Below are 13,222 nucleotides of genomic sequence, written 5' to 3'. Positions count from 1 at the left end.
TTTGTGATTTTTTTTTCATATACATAAAAAAAAGTTTAGGGTCGGGTAACCGGAACCAACCGGAGCCCCCTGGTAACAGAAAGGGGGAATATGGTAAAACTGGCATAGTTTCCAATACACTGTATCATGAATTTGATGGGGAATCCTTGTAATATGACATGGGAACTCAGGTAGATTTGATGAAAATTAGTGGCACCAATAACATTGACTGAATTACCACATCAATGAAATATAATTGACATGTCTTCTTATTAAAATTCTCAATACCATTTGTATTAAAACACCAACTCCAAATATATCAAAATGATTTATAAGGAGGTTAATGAACAGATCATATATTCCTTGATGATTGGATTCAGCCTGAGGTTTAACAAAAGTATAAAAGCTCCTTACCTGCATCTTCTCTTTCAGACACTGATACTTTTTTTTGTCCACGGTGTGAAGATCCTATTGGCGTATTAAGGATACCTTTAATGGTATTCCAGAAATATTTGTTCTTCAAATACCGAATCTTCTCAAAATTTTCAAGAAAGTTTGGACATTTCCCCTTATCGTCAATTATCAGTGGAATTAATCGCTTTCGGTTTTCTTCTTTGTTTTGCTTTAGAAATTTATCAAGCGCGAGATTGGCCTTGTAGAAGACAGATTCGTTTGTATTTGTATTGACACTGTACATTATGAAGATCCTTTCACACGTTTTAAGCATTGTTTGCAAACTGTCCGTCTTATAACCTGATGTAGAATCTCTGGGTGGAAAAAACATTTCCTTTCCAAAGTCATCCTCAACTTTTGTAAGAAAATCTTCAGCAAATTTCTCATCTTCTTCAGCGAATATAACACCGCAATGATACTTGAACGTCGCCGTCATTTTGGATGAGGACAACTTCCGGGTTGGTTACCAGCCCAAATTCAAATACTATGGACGATTACAGTTTGTTGGACCTTGCTTATAAGAATCGCGGGTCAAAATAGTGTAATGCTGCATTGGGTGTTATGAGAAGTAAGTTGTGACAACTGTTTCGTATTAATTAACCGGCCGCGGCATACATCCACGATACGATGACACACCAAATGTAATCAGAACAAGCCGTGACCTTTCGGGGTCACATCCTACCTAGACGCCCCGCTTGCGGCTCAGTCGGAAACATAACGGTTCAACTTCAATGTAGGATAATAAACAAATTCTTTTAGTTAGGCCTCAGACCTCCCCCAACTAAATTGGCCAAAACTGAAACATTTTCAGACAGAACAATCAATTTCAAATCGGTATGTGGTATGTGGTATGTGGTATGTAGTATGTAGTATGTAGTGCTATGAATGCAAAGCCAGTATAAAATCATTCCTTTGTTGAAACTTTACTTTTAAATTATTTTAGTGCCATACATTTACTATAGCGAAAATTACTTTATTTCTCAATTTGACGACATTTTAAAAAGAAATATTTGCTTTTAGGGGTACAAAACATCCATTAAAAGTAAAATCGATTTTGTAGGATGAGAACTAAAATGGCTCAAACCCCCACCTCCACCCCAAATAACAGAATATTTTTTATCCTCCATTGAACTACTGATCTCGCGATATTCAAAATAAATTCTTGAAAAAGAGTACCAGAAAAAAAACCCCACTATCTGATTTTTTTTTGGTTGAATAGTTTACATTGTTGCCAGTCAAAATAAAGAGAAACAACTACCTATCATGACGCTTCATAAAACTTTGCTTATTATGCCTGGCCTCTGACAGAAAATGTTTTCTTCAGTATGGAAAACTTTTGAAAAATATCACCTTCCTGGTATTGAAAGATGAAAAAGTTCGAAAAGGCAAATTTGGCCACAGTACCATTCAAATGTTTGTATTTGTCATGCCAGCACATAGGGGCATGTTATATTTCTTAGATTGTTGTTTTCCTGGCCTACAGACAAAATATAACAACCTTTTGACTATATATATTCCTACCTGTAAGGAAAAAGAGAATATATTAAATATTTCTACGTAGTATAGAGATTGATACATTTGTAGTAGCAAGATTCGTATGATATTTTCCTAGGAAAATGGCAATCTAAGCAATAATACGTGCCCTGTGCGTAAACACTGAGTCTTGTGCTATTGCGCAATTAGCAACTGAATTAGTAAGTTGGTTGTTGTTGTTGTTGTTGTTGTTGTTGTTGTTGTTGCAAATATGTAATGTTGTTCAAGTGATATTCAATCAAATACTAGCCTCGAGCTCACCAGTCCCTAAAATAATACCATTTCACTATCTCTAAAGTTTAGTCAAGATAATATTATATATCATTGGTTGTCGGTGGCCGAGTGGTTAAACCACTTGCCTCTTACCACTGCGGTCGGGGTTTGAACCCCATTCAGGGTTCGATTAAATTTACCACGCTGTAAGTAAGAAGAGTGTCGTTCAGTTTGACTCTACCGAACAACGCAGGTTTTCCTCAGGTACTCCGGTTTCCTCCTGCATTAACACTGAACCCATGAGGGATGGCCCTCACTGGACTTCTTGGGAGACAATTAAGTGTTTAAATGCTCAAAGAACTATCCAGTATAAATAAAGATTATTATTATTATCATTTACAAAGTGTTGATACTCAAAAATTGCTTGATAACATAAGGGAGCATAGTGATATGTGACTCTGATAGTCAAGAGGGTCAAAGTTAATTACATCTTTCCAACAAAACATTATCTCTGAGACTGTGGGTGTCAGTATTACTTAGGGTGTGTAGATGAACAATAGTTCGAGTAAAAATGATCAGATCAGTGATTTTAAATCCACACACACACACAATACACACACCCTCACATACATACATACATACATACATACACACACCCACACATACACAATACACACACCCTCACATACATACATACATACATACATACATACACACACACACAATACACACACCCACACATACACAATACACACACCCGCACATACATACATACATACATACATACATACATACATACATACATACATACACACACCCGCACATACATTCACACATACACACACACACATTTGTTGATGCTATAACATTACTGAACCTCAGTTCAGTTGTGCTAAAAAGGATCGACACAAGTGAAAAAGTCAGAGCAACAGAAATCATATTTCAAATATGTAATATCTTTATTCACAGTATATTGATTTAATAATTGTTAGTTTCACCAATTAAAAATCATTACCTCTCTAAAAATATCATGATTAATTGATAGATTTCATTGATATTGTACATAATCTTATTTGAAGTATTATTTTAATCAATCTCTTTATCGTTAAAAATGTGGGATGATTTTATTGTTTGACATTAAATAATTAAAATCTGTATACTGCCTATATCCGTGACAGGGTCTACTGGAAATAATTAATAGGTTTTATAATTTTCAATCTAATTGATCATTAATATGTAACTATTAAAATATATGTACAAATGTAGTAGTCCAGAATAATACGGAAAAACGTAATTTATACAAACTAAAAATGTGTACATATTAGCTTTAGTAGCCCACTGTCATGATAAGTATATTGTTAGATCTACCTAGCTGTACAATGGGCCATAAACTGCATCAAGTAAATTCTATAAAAAAACGAGGCACTTTTGATTGGACACATGGAAGTAACTTCAGTATTTCATAAGACAAAAAAAAAAATCTACATCTAATCACAAATACAAATATTCCTTGAGTATGTAATCAGCTGAAACATCCTAAATGGTCCTGAAATATATATAAATAAAAGCATTAAATATTAGTTATCAAAATGTAAGAAAACAATCTGAAAAAAATCAATTATGCACAGTTAAGAATTTTTTCAACAATTTATAACTTACAGCTAGAGTGTATAACTTTCAGTAACTGACTGAATGGAATTATTAGTAACTGATAGGAAAGTAGCACACGATATTTGTTATCTATTTGTAAAATACAAGCTAACATCAGACAACAAACAAAAGTTCTATGCAGAAAAGACCTGACCCATGAAAATACAAGACTTCATTGAAATTTGAGAACAACGTCCATTCCTAAACAAATGACTGCAGTGAACCTTCACAATCCACCTATTTACAATCAGTCATCAAGTGATTCCACTAGCATAGGGGTCACTTAATTACCAGATAGCTTAACATTGTTACAACGATGCTGTCTAAGTGATTTGACCACAAGCTTCATAGCACCACCATCATCAGAAATTCTATTCTGTACGTATACATACCATAAAAAACTTCTTTTGATGCAATTACAGGATACCTGTATGTCAAAGAAAAGACAAAACATTATAACTCATAACACTAAAGTAAACTTTGAAGAGTTTACATGGTTTACCACAACAGTTTATAGCATCCATATCACATACAAATGTATCCTGTTTCATTTGCTTTAATCATCAGCCCGGTATGTGCAGGTGTCTCTAGATGTAAATCAATCTGTAATAGTCATTGAATAGAGTGTAAACAATGTTAGCAGTGCAAGGCAAGTAAATTGTCATTGACTAGAATGTAAACAATGTGGGCAAGTAAATAGTCATTGAATAGAATGTAAACAATGTTAGCAGTGCAAAGTAAGTAAATTGTCACTGACTAGAATGTAAACAATGTTAGGCAGTGCAAAGTAAGTAAATAGTCATTGACTAGAATGTAAACAATGTTAGGCAGTGCAAAGTAAGTAAATAGTAATTGACTAGAATGTAAACAATGTTAGGCAGTGCAAAGCAAGTAAATAGTCATTGACTAGAATGTAAACAATGTTAGGCAGTGCAAGGCAAGTAAATTGTCATTGACGAGAATGTAAACAATGTATGCAAGTAAATAGTCATTGAATAGAATGTAAACAATGTTGGGCAGTGCAAAGTAAGTAAATAGTCATTGACTAGAATGTAAACAATGTTAGGCAGTGCAAAGCAAGTAAATAGTCATTGACTAGAGTGTAAACAATGTTAGGCAGTGCAAGGTAAGTAAATAGTCATTGACTAGAATGTAAACAATGTTAGGCAGTGCAAGGTAAGTAAATAGTCATTGACTAGAATGTAAACAATGTTAGGCAGTGCAAGGTAAGTAAATAGTCATTGACTAGAATGTAAACAATGTTAGGCAGTGCAAGGTAAGTAAATAGTCATTGACTAGAATGTAAACAATGTTAGGCAGTGCAAAGCAAGTAAATAGTCATTGAATAGAGTGTAAACAATGTTAGCAGTGCAAGGCAAGTAAATTGTCAGTGACTAGAGTGTAAACAATGTTAGCAGTGCATAGCAAGTAAATAGTCAGTGACTAGAGTGTAAACAATGTTAGCAGTGCATAGCAAGTAAATAGTCAGTGACTAGAGTGTAAACAATGTTAGCAGTGCATAGCAAGTAAATAGTCATTGACTAGAATGTAAACAATGTTAGCAGTGCAAAGTAAGTAAATAGTCATTGACTAGAATGTAAACAATGTTAGGCAGTGCAAAGCAAGTAAATAGTCACTGACTAGAATGTAAACAATGTTAGGCAGTGCAAAGTAAGTAAATAGTCATTGACTAGAATGTAAACAATGTTAGGCAGTGCAAAGTAAGTAAATAGTCATTGACTAGAATGTAAACAATGTTAGCAGTGCAGGGCAAGTAAATAGTCAATGACTAGAATGTAAACAATGTTGGCAGTACAAAGCAAGTAAATAGTCATTGACTAGAATGTAAACAATGTTAGGCAGTGTAAAGTAAGTAAATAGTCATTGACTAGAATGTAAACAATGTTAGCAGTGCAAGGCAAGTAAATAGTCATTGACTAGAATGTAAACAATGTTAGGCAGTGCAAAGCAAGTAAATAGTCATTGACTAGAATGTAAACAATGTTAGGCAGTGCAAAGCAAGTAAATAGTCATTGACTAGAATGTAAACAATCTTAGGCAGTGCAAGGCAAGTAAATAGTCAACAACTATGGTGCAAACACCATATCTCACTGAAAACTAGACATAATCACAGTGCTCCCATTATTATTTTAATCAGTCAGAAGTTTGTTAGTTGACAACATACATTTATGAAGTGACTACTTTAGAAAGGCCACATACTAATAATCAAAGCCATCAAAATTGTTATTTTACCCTTCTTGATATAAATGCTATAGACAATAGTGACAAACAAGGATACTGCTTTACCTGAGTGTCAAGGGTTGTATATTACCTGAATGGTCTGTATTCAAGTTATATGCAAAATACCCCAATACTACAACCTTGAATTTTGTCCTATATGTGTGTTAACCAGTAAATGCAAAGATATCTAACTATTCAAATTGCATGATAAGTGAGAGAAAAAAAAGAGTCAAAACAGGCGATAGGCAGATGACCCAAGCAGCCACAAAAGTTACAGTTATACTGCCTATTGTTCTCACATTTGTGGCCTATCACCTTAGAGGTGATAAGTTTTGTGTCAGTTTGTAGTAAGCAATTGCAGAAAGTAGTAATTTGGACTTTATAGTCATCAGATTTTATCTGAGAGTGATGAATTTTCTTTCAATGAGGACTTTACCATGTTCAATGGATTAATTGGCCTTTTTATGTAAGTGTTATGTCTTACAATAGCTGCAGCAATAGTGAAAATGCTAGTTATTTTGGAGAGTATATCGGGTTGATCATCAAATGGTATTACTAATTAACAAACCTCATTAAAACTAGGAGCTCAATGATACTCTTGAATAAGGGGTCTTTATTTTGTCAATACAAATTAAAAAAGAGACAGGAAAAGAACAACATTTTATTTCTTTGTTTAAATCAAAATCTTTTAATCATACAATCAATCAATCAATCAATAAATCAATAAATCAATCAACCATCCAACCAACCAACCAACCAATCAATCAATCAACCAATCAATCAATTAATTACATGATTGCTATGCCCTGTGGTATAGCCTATATATGTGGTATAGTCAGTAATGAATATAAATGAACTCACTGCATTTAGGGCAACAATGGTGATTGTTATCTGGAACTTGCTGTTCGTCCTTCTTTTCCTCAAGTTGTACTACAACATCTGTAACATTCACAAAGGCATCATAACACATTTAATTAACAAAGTACATATCATGATGACAAGGAGATGTACAGGTACAAATTTGAATGGCCATATTTTTCTTCAAGCCCAGCTGATTACATAATTAACGTGGGTCAAATTAGGAAATGTTAATGTCTAGGTAATGGTTACAGATTGACTGGCATAAGTTGTTTGCACTATTTCTTTTTATCAACATATCTTACCTGGTTCAGTGAAACAGGTATTCAGGATCAGATCATTCTTTGGTTTTGAGGCTGAGGACAAATTGTTTCTTTAGCTCTATCAGACAACTTTTTTTTTCTTTTTCTTTTTTCTTTTTTTTTGGGGGGGAGAGGGGGTTATTTTTCTGAGTGCTGGGTACAGCTGTACCCTTGTGGATTCAAATTACAAGCACAAAAATTCAAAACTAGGGAGCAAAGGTCTACATTTAAGCCAGAAATTACAGTCAAGTTTCTATATTCAGCCAGACAAGTCTAAGTCATATACTGTAAACCCTGGACATTTTCGCTAAAAATACAAAAGTTACATAGTGACTTATAAAATGCCTTCTTGTACATGAACACAATGTACCAGTCAAGAAGTAACAGTTAACATTAGTCTTAGAGAACTATCTAAAGTCTATAAAAAGGCAAAATTTCCAGAGATGAAAATATCTAGGTTTACACTTTTTAGTAATTCTTACCAGTTCCTACTTTAGGTTGATCTCCATTTGTGCTTCTACAGGGTTCATCAGGTGGTTCTCTGTTTTCAGTACTCCTGTCTCCTTCGGATGCTCCACACATTATTTCTTCTCTACGACCACTGGTTAAAGCTGTAACCAAGTTACATTACCAGACCGAGTTGAATTTGAAGTTGTTCTGATAAACCTCAGTATGGCTTTATAGCAGAATAAACTAAGTTAAAATTAATTAAGTCCATATAATAAAGATATGGCCATAATGCATGTATACGATTCTGAATCATTATTTTGTCAATGAAAATTACTGGTTATATGTTATTAGATAAATTAATTATACAGAAGTTTCAACAGGGTTAGAGGAATCTACCAGAACAAATACCAAGTTGCCCCTGACAACCAATGATGACACCCTGAGTGGTTTAGTCTGTGCCCCAATGATAGCACTTGTCTGGCACTAAAACATCCAGTGTATAATGGCTGTCTGATTATTAGTGTCCATAAGGAATGACACTATAATTAGTGGCCCATAGGACATCTGGACAGACTATTTGTTGCCAGACAGTTTACTTCTCAGTCAACATGTCTGACCACAATGTAAAGGATATACCGGTATAATGATTTTAAAAGAAAGACGATTAAAGCATGAATTAGGATTAGGATTTAGGATAACTAGAATTACCATAACTCATAAAATGCTTTTATCTGCCTCGGTTTATAAATATACAGCTTTGAAACAATTAAAAGTGTTGTTAAGGAATAAGTTTACCTTGATTTTCAACAGTTTTATGGACTACCTGTGGAGGGTTTCGTTTACTCTCATTTTTTCTTCTATCTCCATCAGATGTGTTATCCTCATCTTCTCTTTCTCCTCGTCCACTGGCAGTTAGATCTGTGAATTGAATGAAAAAATTATAGCACAGACAATTTAGATTTCAATAGATGATACACAGTTCAATAAATAACCTGCAATGATATGGAACACAATTTACAGTCATGTAATATAAAGTACACATAGATGAAATTAAAGCACCAATGTAGTCACTGAGTAGACCCTTGCTTGGTTGATTTTGGCACTGTCCTCTCAACAACACTCACTTAAACATTCGTACAATAGTTCTATATTCAACACTATAATTATTTCACTGAACAACACCTCAATCTACTTGACTTTATGATTGGCTGATCCTGTCTACTGAATATGTTTTTGCACCTGTTTTCTGGCTGGTAGTTCACTGAAGTGGCACAAGCTGAGTTTAGAAGTCTTTTTTAATACTCTCTGTGAAGATGGTGACAGTACTTACAAAGGATTTTCATTAAGCTATTCTAGTATAATGTTAATGCCAATGCATGCCTTCTATGACATTACAATTTGTGTTCTGGCATTGTTAGAACTGTTGATCATATCACTGGGAGTTCCTGTACATTTTTTGATATATGATGTAATACATTACATCATTTGGATCGTTTAAAGGTTATATCTTAACACCAGGTTTGAGTTCAGTCAATTGCAAGTGATGGCCAAGTATACATCAGTAGAGTACTGTAAGTACCTTATAATATGCAGAAGAAAATTACATCCTAAAAATTTATAAAGTCAGCTTGTGTCCCTTTAAAGTAAAATATTGAATTCAAATGTCTAAGCAAGTGTTGAGAGGATGGTTTAGCCAAAATCAACCAAGCCAAGGGTCTATGCTTAGCTAGCAGCAAAATTTCATTTGAAGATAGGGGATATAAAATCTAAATTGGCAAATTGGTTTACCTGGAGTTCTCCGCCTATCAGTATTGGCTTCCTCAATGGCCATGGCAGCATCAGGTGAAGTTTGGAAGCCACTGTCTGAATCTATAATCAGCAAGGGGAAAAAACATTATAAGGGAATTTAACTTATGTTCCTTTAAAGGGGAACGCCACTCCATTTCCATGAAATACTAGTATGGGCTCTTCAGAGTCATTTCATCATTTTACATCACCTACAATTTCTTGCAATTTCAGAGAAACATCACAAGAAATGTTTTACAATGAAGGGAGTAAGCACTGAGGAGTTATGAATATTTGTTGTGCACCCATGAATACATATGACTGCCATCCTGCACTGGCCCATGGCAAAGATAGCCTATAAGGCATAAGATGAACTTGATATTTTTCTGAAATAGCAAGTAATTGTGGGTGATGTAAAATCATGAAATGACTCTTCAGAACCCATTTATTTCATGGAGTGATGTTCCCCTTTAATATACATTTTAGTTGTTGGAAGAGTATGTGACTTTGGCATTTACTTTGACTGTAATGAAATCATTATTTTCTCTGTTCTTCGTGGTGTTTTGTAAATAGAGGAATGGTGTTTTTCAATTATATGATGGTTCTAATGCCTTTTCTATGGTAACACTGAGATGCAAACCTTACCTGCAAACGGTATATTTTCTTGGCCATTTCCCACTTCATATAAAGCAGGTCTCATTGGCTGTTCTTGGCCATTTCCTGCGTCATAAGCAACACTCATTGGCTGTTCAGCTGTCACAGTTAGAAAGAAAAACAAGAAATGATGCTATTAATTAAAAATTGTTACTTTGTGAACAGATGTTGTTAATTAATTCATCAATGAGAACAGCGAGGACATGGGCCCCACCCAGCATGGTACACTTATATACCATTTCCAATGAAGTCGGTCCGATTCGGTCGGATAAACACACCTGGAACATCAATATGTTAATACATTTCAATTTCAATTTAAATATTGCTATTAAACATTCTTACTTTGTGGACAAGTGCATGTTGTAAATCAGTAGTGTCATCCATGTCTTGGCTTGGATTATATTATGATGTACCATGCATGTGTCTCTTCATAATTCATGAGCAGTATTCCTAGTCTAGCACTCGGGTACATTACGGTCTGTGATTGTGTATAAAAACAATGATATGGTTAAAACGTAAGATAGCATCTCCCAAACGCTATGAAATTAACACCAGTCCTTCACTACATAATATTCTTTTGAATGCTAGTGAAATTGTTTTCTGTATGCAAAATTTGGTGATGACGTCATCATTTAAGTATAAAATATTGCACGTTTTGGAACTATCAAAACCGGGAGGACAAAGACTCCAGGAATCGCCATATTGAGACATTATACATTATTTTCGATTGTTATGCTACAATATCTAGGTAGAAAGAAATTTCTAAATTACTCATTTTCGTTGTATGACTAATTATCTTTATTTTTTACCTATATTTGCATAACAATGGTAACTTCAACATCAAATTTACTAAAAAATGATTAATTTAGAAATTTCTTTCTACCTAGATATTGTAACATAACAATCGAAAATAATGTATAATGTCTCAATTCGGCGATTTCTGGAGTCTTTGTCCTCCCGGTTTTGATAGTTCCAAAACGTGCAAGTTTTGATACTTAAATGATGACGTCATCACCAAATTTTGCATACAGAAAAACTTTTCACTAGCATTCAAAAGAATATTATGTAGTGAAGACTGGTGTTAATTTCATAGTGTTTAGGAGATGCTATCTTACCTTTTAACCATATTATTGTTTTTATACACAATCACAGACCGTAATGTACCCGAGCACATATAGGGTTGACCATTTCTAATGGGGTAGGCATAACTTTTATATAGTTCAACATCCAGGTTTTCTCAATATGACAATCGTCCTCCCCCCTCCCCATTTTAATGCAACAGCCATAGTATCCCCACACCTCCCCATAAAGACTGCATTTTCAAAAAACTATAGTCTGTAAGATCTGACATGTCACGCCATGCCATGCTATCAGCTAATTTGAATACTGTATGTAACGTACAATAACATTTTACATAGTTTGAAATTGTTTGCATGCAATTTACAACAACTTCATGTATGGTGTTCAATGTTTTTTTAAGTAGAAAAACACAGAAGATTTGTTTGTTCAGTTTAAAATCCAAAATAAATACCCAATTCTCATCCATATGGGCCAATGTTGATGTCCTGGTGTTATATATTTAAGTTTTAACCAAACATGTATTTAAAAAATTAAAAAATTAAAATTCCCTAAATATTCTACATGTCAATGAGTTGCTACCCTTTTATGGTAAACAAGAGTCTACATCTGATGTCATGCATTTCAACCACTTTTAATTAATGAATTAGTGACGTTGCCATGACAATGGAAGATACTTACATGCCATGATAGAGTTCGACTAATCAGAGTTTGAACACTTTGCAATATCACGTGTAACGGTACAAATACTGTTATAAAAGGAATTTATTAGTTATGATATTTCTAAAACAAAGAAAAATTATCATCTTACCATTCAGAGTTACACTTTTAGTCAGTGCATGGCAATCTCTTCCCGGAAGTGAAGTTCCGATCGGTGAGCTAACTACTGATTGTATGTTGTCCCAGAAATATTTATTTTCAGTGCCGTTCTTCAGATATTCAATTTTATTGTAACATCGTAGAAAGGGTGGAACTCTTCCTTTGCTGTCGCTAACCAATGGAATTATACGTTCCCGGTTTTCAGGTTTGTCTTCTTCTAGATATTTTTCTAGTGCCATATTGCCCTCATAGTTGACTTGTTCATTGGTATCTTGACTGTAAACTATAAATACCCTTTCACAGTTGTGCAAAACGTATTCTAAGATATCCGGTTTTAAACCAGGGACGAAATTTCTGCCCCTCAGGAAGCCCTTCTTTCCGTATTTTGTCTCGATTTGCTCTACAAATGTTTCCGCGAATTTACTGTCATTTTCTGAGACGGTATTAAATATAACAGTGAAGTCATACTTGTACCTTACGCTTGGCATCATCATTCCGATCCCTGGGCCTAAGAAATTACCTGCGTACTTCCGTGTTACGTTTGCTCAGGATGGCACATACTCAGCACATTTGTTAAATTGAGTCCCAGTTTGGTGAAAATCCGTAATATCATCGATTCCGTTCACAGAGTTGCTAAGTTGAACGACATGACGGGTGTCCATACACCAGGCCGGAAAATATCCCAAAACACGAAAACTCAGGGAGGTGAACAGAGAGCTTATGACGCCAGATTGTAGTCGTTGGGGGCGCTATTTAATTCTTGGGGTTATCTAAGGACACTGACTTCAAGGGAGGCCGAGGAGGACCGGAGGAAATCAGGTCCAGGTTTTTGCGTAAAACATGACCCCCCCCCCCCCCCCCCCCCCCCTTGTGAAAACATATTTTTCTTTTTTAAACGGGTTAAATGTTGTCAGACATGGAACAGGACACTAGTCCCAGAATAAATGTTTTTTTTTCAGTCCACCATTTTTTTAATCCCACCACTGCCACCACGTTGAAAGTTTTAAAACTATTAGTTATTTCCCAACTACTACTACTACTACTACTACTACTACTACTACTACCATTACGACTTCTCTGAAACCATTGGTCGAATTGCTTTGATATTTGGTGTGCATGTGGCTTTAAGGAGTGTTTCCAGATTAGTCCATGCCAAATTGATGAGTCAGTTTCTCTTTTTAGCAATTTTTTGTATTTTACAGTCAAAA

At 34.7% G+C, this 13,222-nt stretch overlaps 1 protein-coding gene across 2 annotated transcripts; it reads right to left on the bottom strand.

The window, feature by feature from the left end:
* Positions 1–3,198: 3,198 nt before the first annotated feature.
* On the bottom strand, positions 3,199–12,714 carry LOC144435779 (uncharacterized). 2 transcript variants are annotated; one of them, XM_078124399.1, is made up of 8 exons: positions 12,007–12,714; positions 10,110–10,217; positions 9,468–9,548; positions 8,475–8,597; positions 7,712–7,840; positions 6,931–7,008; positions 4,221–4,255; positions 3,199–3,724 (listed from the first exon to the last, which is right to left on the bottom strand). In XM_078124399.1, exons 1-7 carry the CDS (start codon positions 12,506–12,508, stop codon positions 4,245–4,247), a joined length of 1,032 nt encoding a protein of 343 aa, XP_077980525.1. In that variant the 5' UTR covers positions 12,509–12,714; the 3' UTR covers positions 3,199–3,724; positions 4,221–4,244. The 2 variants fall into 2 exon arrangements, with proteins under 2 accessions (XP_077980525.1, XP_077980523.1); XM_078124397.1 differs by lacking the exon at positions 3,199–3,724 and having other exon boundaries at positions 4,098–4,255.
* Positions 12,715–13,222: the final 508 nt, after the last annotated feature.

Source organism: Glandiceps talaboti, chromosome 5 (genome assembly GCF_964340395.1).
Source record: "Glandiceps talaboti chromosome 5, keGlaTala1.1, whole genome shotgun sequence".
In the NCBI taxonomy this organism is placed as follows: Eukaryota; Metazoa; Hemichordata; class Enteropneusta; family Spengelidae; genus Glandiceps; species Glandiceps talaboti.
Note: the sequence above shows the minus strand (reverse complement) of the source record. Positions and strands in the feature narration are given on the sequence as shown.

Bases quoted from the DNA above. Each gene is read 5' to 3' on its own strand.
- LOC144435779 (XM_078124399.1), bottom strand. From the start codon at position 12,508: ATGATGATGCCAAGCGTAAGGTACAAGTATGACTTCACTGTTATATTT. The intron at 9,549-10,109 runs GTAAGGTTTGCA...TGCTGATTATAG, and splicing joins AGAAAATATACCGTTTGCAG to ATTCAGACAGTGGCTTCCAA. The intron at 8,598-9,467 runs GTAAACCAATTT...TTCAATTCACAG, and splicing joins TGATAGGCGGAGAACTCCAG to ATCTAACTGCCAGTGGACGA.